The sequence below is a fragment of the Arachis stenosperma genome, chromosome 5 (assembly GCF_014773155.1).
Source record: "Arachis stenosperma cultivar V10309 chromosome 5, arast.V10309.gnm1.PFL2, whole genome shotgun sequence".
NCBI classification, from domain to species: domain Eukaryota; kingdom Viridiplantae; phylum Streptophyta; class Magnoliopsida; order Fabales; family Fabaceae; genus Arachis; species Arachis stenosperma.
In genome coordinates, this window is record NC_080381.1 from 14,326,373 (window position 1) to 14,344,152 (window position 17,780).

Here is a 17,780-nt window from a genome sequence, read left to right on the forward strand (position 1 = left end):
TCATTGCATATTCTCTTCTTTTTATCTTATTTGATCTTCAGTTGCTTGGGGACAAGCAACAATTTAAGTTTGGTGTTGTGATGAGCGGATAATTTGTATACTTTTTGGCATTGTTTTTAGTATGTTTTTGTTATGATTTAGTTAGTTTTTATTATATTTTTATTAGTTTTTAAATTAAAATTCACTTTTCTGGACTTTACTATGAGTTTGTGTGTTTTTCTGTGATTTTAGGTATTTTCTGGCTGAAATTGAGGGACCTGAGCAAAAATCTGATCCAGAGACTCAAAAGGACTGCAGATGCTGTTGGATTCTGACCTCCCTGCACTCGAAGTGGATTTTCTGGAGCTACAGAAGCCCAATTGGCGCGCTCTCAACGGCGTTGGAAAGTAGACATCCTGGGCTTTCCAGCAATATATAATAGTCCATACTTTACCCAAGATTTGATGGCCCAAACCGGCGTTCAAAGTCACCTCAAGAAATTCCAGCGTTAAACGCCGGAACTGGCACCTAATTGGGAGTTAAACGCCCAAACTGGCACTAAAGCTGGCGTTTAACTCCAAGGAGAGTCTCTACACGAAATTCCTTCATTGCTCAGCCCAAGCACACACCAAGTGGGCCCGGAAGTGGATTTTTATGTCATTTACTCATCTATGTACTAGTTTTCTATAAGTAGGACCTTTTACTATTACATCTAAGACTTTTGGTAGCTATCTTTGTTTTATGCTATCTTAGACCTTTGGGAGGCTGGCCATTCGGCCATGCCTAGACCCTGTTCTTATGTATTTTCAACGGTGGAGTTTCTACACACCATAGATTAAGGTGTGGAGCTCTGCTGTACCTCGAGTATTAATGCAATTACTATTGTTCTTCTATTCAATTCCGCTTGTTCTTTGTCCAAGATATCACTTGTTCTTCAACTTGATGAATGTGATGATCCGTGACACTCATCATCATTCTCACCTATGAACGTGTGACTGACAACCACCTCCGTTCTACCTTAGATTGGGTGAATATCTCTTGGATTCCTGATACACGATGCATGGTTGATCGCCTGACAACCGAGTGCTCGCCTGACAAACGAGCCAGCCATTCCGTGAGATCAGAGTCTTCGTGGTATAGGCTAGAACTGATGGCGGCATTCAAGAGAATCCGGAAGGTCTAACCTTGTCTGTGGTATTCTGAGTAGGATTCAATGACTGAATGACTGTGACGTGCTTCAAACCTGTAACCTACTGGGCGTTAGTGACAGACGCAAAAGAGTGATTCTATTCCGGTAGGGGAGGGAACCAAACCGGTGATTGGCAGCACTGTGACAGAGTGTGTGCATTAGCTTTCACTGCGCGGATGGGAGGTAGCTGCTGACAACAGTGAGACCCTACACGAGCTTGCCATGGAAAGGAGTAAGAAAGGATTGGATGAAGGCAGTAGGAAAGCAGAGAGACGGAAGGGAAGGCATCTTCATACACTTGTCTGAAGCTCTTACACCAATGATATACAAAAGTATCACTATCTTTATCTTTTATATTATTTTCGTTCATCATCATATACATTTGAGTTTGCCTGACTAAGATTTACAAGATGACCATAGCTTGCTTCAATGCTAACAATCTCCGTGGGATCGACCCTTACTCACGTAAGGTATTACTTGGACGACCCAGTGCACTTGCTGGTTAGTTGTGCGAAGTTGTGTAATGCCATGGTATTGAGCTACCACGTTTTTGGAGCCATTACCGGGGATTATGAGAGTTGTGAAAAAGTATTGTTCACAATTTCGCGCACCAGTTTCACCGTTGTCAGTGGCTACCTCCCATCCTCTCAGTGAAAATGTTCCTATGCTCTGTCACAGCATATGGCTAATCAGCTGTCGGTTCTCGGTCAGGCCGGAATAGAATCCAGTGATTCTTTTGCGTCTGTCACTAACGCCCCGCCTGCTAGGAGTTTGAAGCACGTCACAGTCATTCAATCATTGAATCCTACTCAGAATACCACAGACAAGGTTAGACCTTCCGGATTCTCTTGAATGCCGCCATCAGTTCTAGCCTATACCACGAAGACTCTGATCTCACGGAATGGCTGGCTCGTTTGTCAGGCGAGCACTCGGTTGTCAGGCGATCAACCATGCATCGTGTATCAGGAATCCAAGAGATATTCACCCAATCTAAGGTAGAACGGAGGTGGTTGTCAGTCACACGTTCATAGGTGAGAATGATGATGAGTGTCACGAATCATCACATTCATCAAGTTGAAGAACAAGTGATATCTTGGACAAAGAACAAGCGGAATTGAATAGAAGAACAATAGTAATTGCATTAATACTCGAGGTACAACAGAGCTCCACACCTTAATCTATGGTGTGTAGAAACTCCACCGTTGAAAATACATAAGAACAAGGTCTAGGCATGGCCTCCCCCAAAGAGGGTTTAATCATCAAAGCATGATCAAAAGCTCTCTAATACAATAGCAAAAGGTCCTACTTATAGAAAACTAGTAGCCTAAGGTTTACAGAGATGAGTAAATGACATAAAAATCCACTTCCGGGCCCACTTGGTGTGTGCTTGGGCTGAGCAATGAAGCAATTTCGTGTAGAGACTCTTCTTGGAGTTAAACGCCAGCTTTTATGCCAGTTTGGGCGTTTAACTCCCATTTTGGTGCCAGTTCCGGCGTTTAACGCTGGAATTTCTGAGGGTGACTTTGAACGCCGGTTTGGGCCATCAAATCTTGGGCAAAGTATGGACTATCATATATTGCTGGAAATCCCAGGATGTCTACTTTCCAACGCCGTTGAGAGCGCGCCAATTGGGCTTCTGTAGCTCCAGAAAATCCACTTCGAGTGCAGGGAGGTCAGAATCCAACAGCATCTGCAGTCATTTTCAGTCTCTGGATCAGATTTTTGCTCAGGTCCCTCAATTTCAGCCAGAAAATACCTGAAATCACAGAAAAATACACAAACTCATAGTAAAGTCCAGAAAAGTGAATTTTAACTAAAAACTAATAAAAATATACTAAAAACTAACTAGATCATACTAAAAACATACTAAAAACAATGCCAAAAAGGGTACAAATTATCCGCTCATCAATCATATTCTGGTACCTTCTCAGCTATAATGTTCTTTTCAGCAACTTTTTTCTTTGTCCTTTTGCCTGTAAGAAATAAATTAAAAAAGATGAATCACACTGAATCTAACTCATAATAAAACTCGAAAATTGGAAATGATCACACCAGAAAACTCATCAACATGACTTAAATCACATAAGAAACAATCAACTATATAGAGACTTTAAATCCAAGTCTATGACATAAATCACATTGAATGTAACTCATAATAAAATCCAAAAATTACAAATGATCACACAAAAAAATTTATCAACATGACATAAATCATATAAGAAACAATACAACTGCATAGAGACTCTAAATCCAAGTCTATGACAAGAATTACATAAATTTAAATCAAAATAACACCAAAAATTGAAATGATGATACCAACAAACTCATCAACACGGCTTAAATCACATAAGAAATAATACAACTACTACATAGATACTCCAAATCCAAACCTATAACAAGAATCACACTAAATTTAAATCACCAAAACTTGAAATGATGACACCAGAAGACTCATCAACATAGTTTAACTACAACTACATAGAAGCATAAATGCCGGGTTTAGAATCAAGTTACCTTTAATAATGTTTCGTCTTTTCATATTTTAGAAATGCACAAAGAGTTTCGCTGAGAGGATCTTTCATTCGGTGTTGTTGATAATTCAACCTAGCAGAGAGAGATTGGTTGAGAAATTTTTTAGAGTAATTTCAAGTTCAATGTTAAAATGAGGTTTTGAAACGGTTCTTCGTGTCAAAGAGCGTGCATTGAAACGTCGTGTGTATGGAGAGTGAGAGCGTGTTTATTTGCACGTGTAATGAAGCTGGTTTTTGTTGGGTTTGAACAAATTTGGTTAGGTTTGACTGCCAAAAAGACTTGTATGTATAGCATTGTTACTATAATGCACAAACACTAATACAAACATAGGACACAACACGACACGGGACACGTAGACACCAATTTTAAATTTTATAAGATACAGGGACACGACATATATATAAAATATAAAGTATTTTTTAGATAAATTATAATGATATTTTGATATTTTATTGATATTAAAATATAAAATAATATTTTAAATATTTTTAGTGTTTTCTTTTAATTATATAAAATATTTATAATATTTTTTATTTTAATAAATAATAATATATATTATTTTTAAACTTATTTCAAGAATATATCTTAAGAATAAATCTAGATACGCTAATATGTGATGATATTTAAGTATATTCAAGTGTGTTAAAAAAAATTTTATTTTTTTAAGACACAATTAAATATAATAAATATACATATCGAATAAATATCGATAAATATTATATTTAAGATGTATCTGTACAAATACAATAACTTAGTAAAGTGTGAGTACTTCTTACCATTGTTGTTATATTAGTTCATAGGGATTAAATGATTGAAATGGTGACTTATTGCGAAAATAATTTAATTATATGTACATTATTCAATAAACATTATTAAAACTTTAATTTCCAGCGCACCACCTATATTTGAGGGGTTGAAGGCTAGAAATAGTGCACTGAATAATATTATGGTTTCTCAACACTAAATAAAGAAGAATCATGTGTTATTGAACTTTATATTTTTAGCTTCTTAAGAATTAAGAAATCAAGCATGCCTTAAAATTATATGGATGGCACGCGGGCTGGCTCGTCCCGTTTCGTCTCTTGAGGTCGTTTTAAATTTGTACTTCATTTCATTTAACAATAAATTAGTGGGTTAACAGATTAATTTTGTCAATATAATTCTTTCTCTTTTTAAATTTATTAAATTATTAAATATTAAAAGTATATACAATTTCATAAATATTTTAATAAATTTAAAATTTTTGAATTCACAAGTACTATTATTTTAAATATCTAATAAATATAATTATCAACTAAATTTTTTAAAATAAAATAATAGAATTAATATTGTCTAAGATAAAATATTGTCTAAATTTTTAATTAATTAAACATAATCTAAATTATAACTTAAAGTAAAACGAACAAACTTTTTAAATACAAGCACAAAAATAACATTTCAGATTTAATTATTATTTTAAAATAAAAAATATGTCAGGCAAGTTTGGCCTGTTCTGCCCTACCAAAATTCATAAATTAGATGGTGCAGGATAAACGAATTTTTTTATTATAGCGATCTCAAATTTGTAGTCTCGCCTAGAAGTGTTTAAGACCGTCCCAGCCCGAACCCAAAACATATTTTTGTCGGGTTTGAATTTTCATTTTTTATTCGGTGTTATTTTTGAGTCTGGCTCAGATTTTGTTTCGGGACACCCGTCTGGTCCGACCCAAAATTACTTTTTACAATGAAATATATATATATATATATATATATATATATATATATATATATATATATATTGAGTTAATTAGTAATGTTATGTTATACTTTTATAATTCAATTAATATTTTTTATATTATATGGTATTATTTTGTATTAAAATAATTTATTTTGATACAAATATGATATAATATTTATTAAATTTATTTTTTAAAAATAAAATTTTATTATTTTAATATATAAAATTTACAAATGTATATACTAATGTTCCGTTGGATCGATTTCGATTTAACCCGATTTTTTTTCGAGTTGGGGTAAAACAGACCCGTTGCCTTTTAGGGTCGAGTCTGGGTTTATTTAAACCCAGTTCGGCTCGGCCTATGAACACCTCTAATTTGGCTTATGGGTTTCGGTTCATTTGTCACTCCTATTTAGTTACTACACTTAATGAAATTATGTTTTATATTTTGTTTCTTCTGTGAAATTATGGGTGGTAAACGGGCCAAAATCCGTTGGCCTAGTCTGCGTAACCCGCCAAAAAAGGCTGACTGTGTTGGAAATTTGAAATCGCCAAATTTAAAAAGCCCGCATAACCTGCACTACCTAATTCTTGGACTTTAGTGGGCTTCGACGGGGCGGGGTCGGGCTTCCCGACGGGCCAGACGTTTTTTTTATTAGGGTCATTGTTTTTAAATTTCTATGATGTTATTGATCTACAAGAGGATGAAGATGATAGTTGAAAATGTTGTAAGTTATAGTTTAGATTATGTGCTATGTTAAATTGATTATAAATTTAAAGATGTTTAATTATATATTTTGGATAATATTTGTTTTATTTTAGATAATATTAATGGTTTTATTATTTTGTTTCAAAAATCTTGATTTATGATTATTTATTGCATATTTATAATTATAAAGATTTTAATATTTATAAATTTAAAAATTATAATTTTTTATGTCTTTAAAAATTATAAATTTATTAAAATAATTATAAAATTATATATATTATTTAATATTTAATAATTTATAAAAAAATATTTAACAAACTTAATCCGCTAACTCACTGTTAGACAGAACGAGAAAAAAATTTAAGATTATTTCACTAGAGCGAACGAGATTAACCAACTCGACAAATGACTAACTTTAACGAGATGGACTTTTCGATTTGCCACCTAGTTAAAAAAATAATAATTATGGGAGTATACATGAGGAATTAATTATATTGAACTTAAAGTTGAAAGGCAGCCAATATATACTTCTTTCTTTGTCGTTAATTAATCGAGTTATTATTTTTTTTACATTATTAATTTCTTTCTCCCTTTCATTTCTTATGGACTAATTTCGTCAAGGAAGCTTAAGCCATAAACTTAATGTGCATTTACATAAATATAAAATTAAAAGCTTACCATATGTTTGGAGGATGATCGATGCATGTGAATGAAACGTGTAGTGCATTGCACATATATAATCAACGTTGCTGTTTTTGAACCACAGAAGCAGAAAAAATGTTGTTTTCTTGAGTATAAATAAACTGAAAGCGTATGTATGTGGAATTGTTCTTTTACCGAGACAATCGCATGTGCACATGCATGCACACTTGTGGATCCATGGGAATAATTAATAATAATTAACACCGAAACTCATCACAAAATCACTAATTCAGCATACTATATATGACTGCAATTAATTCTTTCATTTCGTTGAATTTCGTTATTAATTACATTAGTTAAAAACACCTAGTACGGCCTCATCAGTATCATAGTTAATATAAGAGAGTTGGTTGTACTAATTAATTAAATTGAGAAAATGAAAAGAGTGAATAAGATCATAAAAAAAAATTAGATCCTATATATTAATTATTTTATTTAGTTTGATGCCAATTGGCCCTTCTTTTACATTTTCTTAAATTAAATAACGTAACTGGGAAGTCATTTGCCCAAAAACCAAGCTTATTATCCAGGAATCAAGTTAATTAATAATTTCTACACTTTCATTGTTCTTCTCTAACTAAACATAGAACATGCTAGACACGTCATCACTTAGTCTTAATGTTTAATAGTTAGTTAATTGATTAATTAGTAGCTAGTCCCACAATTGGCGTATATAAATTGCTACTAGGTTATTACTTGGGCTATTAAGTGATTTAATTAAGGTTAAGCTCCATTTAGTTTGGAGCTAAGAGTAATCTAAAAGATTGATATACTATTATATTGTAAATTATAATTCAGTATCAACCAATCATGAAGGTATTATTATAATAAGAGAAAATTTCAGCTTATTATTATCTGCATTAAAATTTAATCAATATTTAATTATCAATAAACGAAGGTATAATTTTATATTATTAAATATAATCTCACATTATTAAAAATATTAATAATAATTAATTAATAATTATAAATTATAAAATATATTAATCTTTAACACTACTGTTATAATAATATAATATTATACATATAATACTAAATAAACAAAAAAAACACTTATTTTATTTAATATTTATTATAAAATATATTAAATAAAATTAAAAACAATAAAAACAATCAATTTTAACTATTTTTTATTAATATCTCTTTGTTATCAAATATTTTTCATATTATATATATTATTTTGGATACGGAAAGTTCAATCCCTACATGCTAGCTTCCTACTTCTCAAGGTAGTACCTTCTGTCGGCCTTATAGAACAGAGTTTGTTTAGTTCATTTTTATATATAAAATCCTAGGACTATCAAAAGTACCCATGAAGTTTACGAACGCTGACAAAAGTACCCATAAACTAAGGAAATTAACGATGTACCCATGGAAGATGAGTTCCGTATGACAAAAGTATCCAAACCCTAATTTTTTGTTTATTTTTTAATAAAATTACCAAACTATCCCCACCCTCAACCTCAATTCACTTTTTCAACTTTCCATAACTCAACATGCACCTTTAAAATTCTTGCCATGAAGTCCAAAACTACTCCTACAACAGACGAAATGAACCTTTTATGGTGAAAATTTTGGATAGTAACACAACAGAGGATTGCAGCGCCGAAATTAACAAAAAAATCAATCAATACCGATGAAGAATCAGAGAAAGAATCATAAAGGAACAGTTTTTAATCGTTTCAATTGTTTTCTCCTTTTTTTTCTTAATTTGAGGGCTTTCTTTGTGTGAAAGGATTGGCGAAAAAAATAGGAAAGAGCTCACCATACTAAATTTATTTGCCAGGAATCGGTCGAAGTCCTCTACCACCACCACTATCATTGATTTTGGCCTGGTCTATTATAGGAGTAGTTTTGGACTCCATGAGACCATGACAAAGGTTTTAAAGGTACAGGTTGGGTTATGAAAAGTTGAAAAAGTGAGTTGAGGTCAAGAGTGGGGGTAGTTTGGAAATTTTATTAAAAAATAAACAAAAAAATTAGGATTTGGATACTTTTGTCATACGAAATCCATTTTCCATGGGTACATTTTTAATTTCCTTAGTTTATGGGTACGTTTGTCAGCGTTCGTAAACTTCATGGGTACTTTTGGTAGTTTTTCCTAAAATCCTATATACTATTTGTTGGGATATTTAAATTTAAACTAATCTAAATTAAATCATTTATTCAATCTAATTTAAATTAAAAATTAATTAAAGTTACACTAATTTAGAGTTGATTAGATTTTTTCGATAAATAACATAGTTTAGATCGAATTTTAAATCTATTTTTTAAAATCAATTCAATCTAATTTAAACCACATATTATAATATAATATTATTATTTTATTATTATATTTAAAATTTTGGTTATAATATATTCAATTTATTATATATTTTTATTTTATTTATATATTATTATTATTTAATAAATATTTTTTAATATTTATTTTATTTTATATATATTTAGAAAATAAAATAAAAAATACTATTTATACACTAAAATTAATCGCTAATATTTTTATATATAAATACATATATTATTTAATTTATTTTTATATAAATTTATATTTTAATATATATTTTATATTAATAATTAATTTTAGTGGTTGATTTTAAGATATATCCACCATAATTAAAATAAATTACTTTTTCTCATCGAATGAATTGCCTTTGGCTTCGAGTTCCAAAATGGCTCAGTTCTTATCGTTCTTGGTAACTGGCATGGCTCCACCCAGAACCTCTCAATTATAATTTATAAATATAAAAATTAGTTACTAATTCAATTATGATATCTCTGTGTATTTGTATGTAAATATATATTATTTAATTTAATTTTAATATATATTTTATATTTAAATATTCATTCTATATGAGTAGTTGATTTTGAATCTACAAGAAAGTGAACAAAAATGCTAAATATTGTATAAGTTTCAGGAACTAATTAAGGACGCCTTAGTTTCTTTTTATAATATTGCGAAGTTTAGACTTTAGATGCCGTCATCGGTGAGTTCATACTTGACATAAATTACGGGCCTCACCTCAACTTTCTAGTTTCTTGAAACTTGAAAGCCTCCATCCCTTCAAAATTAATCAAATTATTTTTCTATATAGATGTATGTCGTAATTTATACAAGGTGTACACAAAATAACACGTTTATTTACACATCACTAGTTCTTTCACTTTTCATAACAAGTAATTAAGATCTTACACTAATATTAATATTAATTTGTTACGGCTCGGCCCAACTAGTACAACGTCCTGACTCGGGCGTCCGATCCAACCGAAAACGTCAGACTCGAACTGAAAAACCGAACCAGACACTTGTTCCTCTGTAATCCATTATGAGACAGCTGAAACAGAGAAACTTCTAGAAAGGTGGGTCTATCCTCGTGGGATCCACCTCACTGACAGAGTATATATGGGGAGGGTCCTACTCTTCTCTCAAGGTATATCACTATCTCATTTCCTCCTATTGCCATCTGTATCATTCCTGACTTGAGTGTCGGAGTGTCATTGCAAGTAACACCCTCCTCCACACACAGCATCAGCTCGTGAAGTCGGTAAACCTCCGCCCTCATAATCGGGACTCAGATCAAGGCCAATTCTTACCAGGAAATGAATCCTCTCCAGTTTTTTTAACAATTGACAGAATTCAGTGTGATCTCTCACTTTTGATTCTATAAGTGGGATCAGAAATAAATAAGAGAGAGTAATGAATGGTTAGATTAAACACTGCACACCATCTAATTTTTTTTACTGGAGAGGATCCACTCCCATTCTTACCATCTCATCCGCAAAGCTCCACCGACCTGGCTGGAACCCGAAAAACCGAACATACATAATTCTTATTCAATTTACTTTAATTTATTATCCATTATTATTTTCTCTTGATGTTCTTTCCCAGCTTTAATTTGTTTATTCTTTGGCTTGGAAAGCAAGGATGCAATTATGTGCATTATTGACTCCTAACTATCCTAACCTTGCAATAACCAAGGCTTTCAATAGTGCAATAAATAGATATATAACATAATAATAACAATAATATATAATAAATTAAGGCCATGGTTTGTTGTAGAAACAGCCGAAAGAGAAGGATGTAATATGTTGCATGTTGGCCTATTGGGGTTGGTCATGAGAGTCCAAAATGAAAACTTATATATATTGCCGAACCAAATACAAGAGACTAACATTGAAAATAAAGCAGATGAGGGTTATGATCAACACTGGCAGAACATGGATTATTATTTGTTGTCATTATTGTATTTGTTGCCGGTGGATTATATGGCATGTTTCCGGATATTCCGACATGCATGTTGGCTCCCTCTAGCAGCTTGTCCTACTACTATGTTCACAACATTTAAAATATGGTGTGTCAATCATCAACATCTATTTCACCGAGGCTAACAACCTCCCTATTCAATTACTATCAAATTTAAACACCTGTTGCTGCTTGCTTCTGTTACAATATATATCTGATAAATAGTAGAGAAAGCTAAGAAGACAACATTTTTAGTTAAAAAAAATGACTAGTATTGGTTCAAATATAGAAATAACATTTCTGAATAATATATTAAGCAATACTTGTGTTCTTAACGAGATCCAATAATAAAAAACCTAAGGTCTACATGTTTTTACTTGACACCTATACAATTCCATGAGAAATCTTGTTGAAAGAGAGTTCAATAAATAATTAAATACTCAAAAGCATCTTGTCTTATTTAGATTATGTTAAAATTGCAAGTGTGAGAATTGTAATAAATTGAGTCTACATTAGAAAAAACAACAAAAAAGTGAATTATTTATAAGATAAGAAATTCAAATAATTTAACTGTCTTAAAATTTTGAATTGAATGTAATATTTTTTTGTTTTGGTGTTCTTTTATTTGATTTCTCTATAAAATCTCTCCACTTTGGTAGTCTGAGAGTTCCTTACTCTGGCTCTACTATTTTACTCTTTTGTGGTCTATAAATATCATTTTAGATAACATTTTTAATAAAAGAATCATTAATTTATTTGTACATTTATTTAGACATTAAAATTTTTTGAAGAAACTCCCAGTTATTGAAATTTTTTTGGGACGAAGGTCAAGGCCCACAAAAACAGACTGACCCAACCCGATAAACCTAACCCATCCCCACAACCCGTTCCCCCTACCTGCCATCTTCCAATCCTAATAGCAGGCTAATGAGTCCTTCAAAAATAGACCCTAAAAAGATTATGTTTAAGCGGATTAGTTGGATTTTTTTTTGTTCAATAAGAGCACCAAATATAAAATGTAAGAAACAATTTGGAACACCAACCCATACCAACAAAAAAGGAATGGAAACACTAAGTCCAATAAATTAAAAAAAAAAGACACAGCATGTTATTCCCCCGGCCCTGCAAGGCTGCGAATCTGAGTTAACTTGAAGAAATTGGTTGTTCTAGTCCCAAAAAAAAAAAAAGGAATTCGTTGTTCATGATTTATCCTTTTTTCATTTTTATCCTAAACTAGTAGTCACGTTTTTTCTTTCAATTATTAATAATACAGAATAATATATATTTTTTAATTAAATTATTTTATCATTTTTCTAAAAGAGATTTTCTTAAAATTGCACATAGCGATTATTGAAAAAAAATTAAAAAGGGAATAATATTATTAATAAAAAAGTATCCTTTTTCCCAATTTTTTGGTTATAAAAAAATTTCATAATTTAGCGAATCGTTAAAGGGCAAATTGAAAAAAATAGTTAGATCCATGACTAAAAAAAAAAGAAAAAAAAGAAAAGAATAGTTAGAACAACTTTATAACCATATAATAAGCTCTGATTCATTGTTTTTGTATATAGCGTTGTCCTATAATGTTAAGAGTCTAATACATGTTCTAAAATATTTATACTAACTCAAATTTATAGCAACCTAAACACTAGAGAAAAAGAGTGTAATTCTTTTTTTAAAAGTAAAGAATTGGAAATGTTGAAATTAAAGGTGTTTTACTTGTTTGGGGCTTCAAAGTATCTTCGGATGGATCTACTTGCGAAGAAAGAAAGCAAAAGACCAAAAAGTCCAGCAGCCTAAGCTACAAGTTATAACCAAATAGCGTAGAAGGTTGGAGAACTCCAACCATTCGATTTCACCAATTTACCCCCGGAAAAACTACCATAAAGACCAAAACACCCCTAAGAACCCATCCTTGTCTCCTCGTTCTCTCGCTCCTGTTGCCCTTCCTACCCACCGCTTTATATAATTTTTTTGATATTTCAGTCGAAAAATATAAATACAAACATTTCTTACTTCTCTTTTTGAAGCTCCAATTCTTCTCCATAAAGCAGACGAAAACAAATCTCATTCTTTCTCTTCATTATCGAATTCTTTTCTTTTTATTTATTCTTCTGCTGTATTGGGGTTTCTTTGAATTACGATGTCAATGGCGAGGCCTAATCAAGAGGCAATTGAGACATTTATGAGCATCACTGGCTTATCTGAACCCATCGCAGTGCAAAAGCTTGAGGTTTTTCTCTCTTTCATTTCTTTTTTATCATCGCAGATTCTCTAAGAATTCTATTTGAACAAAAACCGAACTAATCAATCGCTCATACTTAGGGTTTCTTTTCTTTTCAATTTGATTTTATTCTGCAGTTCAGTTACACACGTGGCATTTGGAATGTAATTGTGGTTGTTTATTCTATAATCTGATCAATTATGCTCGATCATTATAGCGCAACCATCTACTGATTTTGAACTATTTTACGAATTATCTTTTATTTTTACCTGATATTTAATTGGTTGTTATATTTTTGTTAGTTGGATTATCGATTTGTTTAAAGTTATGCTTAGACTATGGGGTCTTTTCATGATTCACTTTTAGTCTTTAATCAGTTCGATTATTTTTGCTGAACTTATTAATACTGTATTACGAGCTCAAATGTTGTAAACTTTATGCATTAGCTTAGAAACTTAGTTGTACATAGAATTTTCCAAATGTGACTGTGACTGTGAGTTTGCGTAGAACCAACGATGTTTTGATTTTGTGGCTTTAGATTTTAGGCACTCAAAAATTTCATCTCAGGTAGCTGTTCTGTTCCTCCTTATTATTTGTAAATATTGTTTCCTCTCAGGAACATGGGGGCAATCTTAATGAAGCTGTCAATGCACATTTTAGTGAAGGTGACCGAAATTTGTCAACCAGGTATACTGTTTGTGATTCTTAGTAACTAAGCTAGTAAGGTATATAGATATTTGCCTTATCAAGACAATGGCTTTCTTTTTTAATATGCATGATATTGACATTTTAATCGACTCCTTTCATGGCCAGCACCCTCAATACCTCTGCTGCACTTCCACAAGATGATTTTATGGATATAGATAACGAACTTAATGCTGAAATGCGCAGACCTCTGTCTCTTTTGTCTTCGGCAAGAACTAATCCCTTTTCTCTTCTTGATCCAACTATTGGGAGAAGTATATTTGATAATCATCTTGATCCAACAAACCGATCACCATTTGTTACACATCCAAGAGAAGTAAGACAAATTCCTATAGAGGTTAAGGATAGTAATCAATCCAACCCTCCAGGGGACCATGTTCCGACCATTGAAGATGTCACTGGAACTTCTCAGGCCCATGGTCCAGATATTCATGGAACAGTCATCATTCATGATGATGATGATGATATTCCACCTGCCCAAACTGCTGCTCGGGATGAGCAGATGCATACACTTGACAGAAATGCGAGACCCAGTGCTCCTGAGTTTGAGAATTTGCCAGATTATGGCAATGACATAGAAGAAGAAATGATCCGTGCAGCAATTGAGGCTTCAAAAAGGGAGGCTGAGGAGAAGTACTCAAATCAAAACCTTAACACAGAAAGTGTATGTTTCCCCCCTTGATGGATTTCTCGTGCTTTATTTACTGAATTCTTGCCTAATGTTCAACTATTTATTTCACATTTGATTCAGGATTTCAGCGAGCCTGGGGCCCAGAGAACTGTATCTCATCTGGATGATCCTGAGCTTGCCCATGCAGTCTCATTGTCCCTGAAGGTACACTTATATTATTTATTTTTCCTTTACCATGTTAGGAATTCATTGCATTGAGCATCTTCAGCAGTGTGTGATGCCTCCGGGATAGAATGTTGTTTTCACCTTGCTTTTCATTAATAATGGAATTTTGGTACCCGTATTGCTTCTAACATGGAAAGAGTCCAGACTGCTGAGCAAGAGAAACAATTGCGCATGCAAGGAGGAGAAGCTGAAGCATCAACAGTTGGTTCATCCAAACCATCTAAAGTGGAGCTAGGGGAAGCCTCATCAAATGGAAGGTATATTTCTTTATACCTGTAGTTTCTGTTGGATCTGTTGCATTGGCTGCCCAGATCATACTCAACTTCTTCCCTTCTTGTGACTGTCAAATCTGAAAGGGGCAATCATGGTCATTCTAGGTTGCAGTCAGGAAGTTCTTCCTTCCAAGATGAAGATGAAGACTTAGAAGAGCAACCTCTGGTTTGGAACAGGCCTAGACGTACATCCTCAAGCCCTAAAGAGTCACCACAAGAAGTTGAAGCTGTTGAGGCTAATACTCTGCCCAGCACAGGACAGCAGGATAACAGCAATCCTGCTCAACAAAATGAAAATTCCTTCCAATTAGATGAGGTATAATCCTTTCTCTTTGTAACTTTTTAAGATGTAATTCTGTGTGTATTTGCCATAGCATGTTAGGTTGTCTATCTGCCATGTTTCCTAATTTCCAATCTTTGTCTAAACTGAAATTGAAGTGGGGTGGTATTTCTTCGGTGGAGCACGATGAAGCAGTTATGCTTGAGGCTGCAATGTTTGGTGGGATCCCAGAAGGAACCGGTTATCGCTATGCCTATGCACCTCATGAGTTCATGCAGAGTAGGGGTTCATATCCTCGGCCAACCCCACGCCCACCGTCACCATCACTGACAGCTCAGCGCTTGATAAGGGAACAGCAGGTGCAACTTCTTTCTTACCTGGGTTGGAATTATAAGTTGTAGCCTTGTAGGAAATATCCTCACGGTAGCTATCACTTTCTATGGTTGTTCAATGCAGGATGATGAATATCTTGCATCATTACAAGCAGACAGAGAAAAGGAATTGAAAGCCATAGAAGAAGCTGAGGCTGCTCGTGAAGAGGAAAGGCGGAGAGAGGAAGAATCTCGCAGGAAGTTACAGGAAGAGCAGGTACTACATTTGTAATTAATTGTCTGGTCTTTGTTAAGTTTTCCCTCGCTTTAACTGCTTGTTCCTTTTCTTTCAATTTTGTTTTAGTTTAGACCAAGCTGGTGAGAAAGAGTACTATCATGCTTTTCAATTTTTTTTTTTTTAATATTTGCATTTCTTTGTACTTTTTGTTGGAGGGTTAGGTGAGCATTTGTTATTGAAGCAGCAGTTGCTAGAGGTCTTGTGAAGTAGGTACTCCAATTTCTTCACTTTTCAGCTTACTAGAAGCTTGTTGAGCTAGCTTTCAAGGCCTAGTTAAGCTCAATTAAATAGTTCATGTTAGATACAAATGAAACCTTTTAGGTTTTAATGATATTTCTAGTCATAAAATGTAAAATCTTAGTCTTATGGAGCCAATTCATATGCTACTGAGTCAAACATAGTAGAGTTCAAGTTTGACTCATTTAATGAGCACACCTCGTTGAACTATAACTAAATTGGGTTGGAGATAGCTCCCGTGCATTCTCACAATTTTTATCCTGCTGTTGATGTTAACTTTCTCATGTCCAATCCTGTTACCAATATCAAAGTCACGCTTCTCACTTATGTAATTTGCATGATCCTGCTTCAGGAATTGGAAACACAGCTAGTAGCAAAAGAAGCCTCTCTACCACCAGAACCATCCTCAGATGATGAAAATGCTGTCACCTTGCTGGTAAGGATGCCAGATGGAAGCCGCCGTGGACGTCGATTCCTTAGATCTAATAAACTGCAGGTGAAATCTGTTGTAGAATTTTGTAATAATCCTTTCTTTCAGTGGATGTTTTTGCTAAATCTGATCCTGGAAATTTTCAGTCTCTTTTCGACTTCATAGATATTGCTAGAGTGGTGAAACCAGGCACTTACAGACTGGTGAGCAAACCCCGTTACGTTTCAGTTTTATCATTATAATTGGTACCCTTGATATGTATTATCGTAGTGATTGCTCTTTCCATGTTATTCTTGTTGGGACAGGTGAGACCGTATCCTAGGCGTGCTTTTAGTTACGAAGAAAGCGCATCGATACTTGAAGAGCTTGGACTAACCAACAAGCAAGAAGCCTTGTTTTTGGAGTTAGTCTAGTGCCTTGATGGCGCAGATTTGGAAAACATTGAAGTTTTTAGTTTACGAATCAATCCATTTATACGGTGATATGGAATTTCAATCTGGTTTGTGCTGTTTGGATAAGTTTATTCATCATATAATTTCTAGAAGATCAGAATTAGATGTACAAAGCGATCAGGTTTTGGCATGTTATGAATCTTCGTGGTAGCAGTTTCATGAACAATTGATTACATGGCGCCTATTATTTTTTCCATCTTTTGTACGTGATCATATATGATACCGTTACGTTACGCTGGTGTGTTCCTTAGGAGAGAACAAAATTTTATATTTGATAACTGGAGCTTCAATCTGCGGAAAGAACTAAAATAGTTAAAAAACGTATTTACCGTCCATTATGAGCGAAAAGTACTGTTCATAATTTCCTAAGGTTTTGTTTTAAATTTATCGATTTCAACGATATGATTTTTGCTCAATTTCATATTCAAGCGTTTATTTTTAGTTCATTTAAGCTTTTTCTCTCGACATCTATATCTTTTTATCTTTTTCTGTGAGCTTATTTTGGAGTATCATCCTTGGCGTGGCTGGAACAACCAGCTTTTGATATCACTATTACTAGTTCCTATTACAATCTAAATGGCAAGAAGAGATTATAGACGTTGAGTTGGAGGAAATAATTTATTGTTGAGCAAACTTTAGATTCAGTA

General features: G+C 33.2%; 1 protein-coding gene across 2 annotated transcripts; it reads left to right on the plus strand.

The window, feature by feature from the left end:
• Positions 1 to 13,044: 13,044 nt before the first annotated feature.
• Positions 13,045 to 17,366, plus strand: LOC130982003 (plant UBX domain-containing protein 8). Of its 2 annotated transcripts, none has more exons than XM_057905811.1 (11): positions 13,045 to 13,301; positions 13,909 to 13,979; positions 14,106 to 14,661; positions 14,749 to 14,832; positions 14,998 to 15,110; positions 15,210 to 15,441; positions 15,564 to 15,764; positions 15,862 to 15,993; positions 16,604 to 16,747; positions 16,828 to 16,884; positions 16,987 to 17,366. In XM_057905811.1, the coding sequence occupies exons 1-11, from the start codon at positions 13,212 to 13,214 to the stop codon at positions 17,092 to 17,094; spliced, it is 1,788 nt and encodes a 595-aa protein (XP_057761794.1). In that variant the 5' UTR covers positions 13,045 to 13,211; the 3' UTR covers positions 17,095 to 17,366. The 2 variants fall into 2 exon arrangements, with proteins under 2 accessions (XP_057761794.1, XP_057761795.1); XM_057905812.1 differs by having other exon boundaries at positions 15,231 to 15,441.
• The last annotated feature ends 414 nt before the right edge of the window (positions 17,367 to 17,780 follow it).

Bases quoted from the DNA above. Each gene is read 5' to 3' on its own strand.
- LOC130982003 (XM_057905811.1), top strand. From the start codon at position 13,212: ATGTCAATGGCGAGGCCTAATCAAGAGGCAATTGAGACATTTATGAGC. The intron at 15,994-16,603 runs GTACTACATTTG...ATCCTGCTTCAG, and splicing joins GGAAGTTACAGGAAGAGCAG to GAATTGGAAACACAGCTAGT. The intron at 16,748-16,827 runs GTGAAATCTGTT...GGAAATTTTCAG, and splicing joins TTAGATCTAATAAACTGCAG to TCTCTTTTCGACTTCATAGA.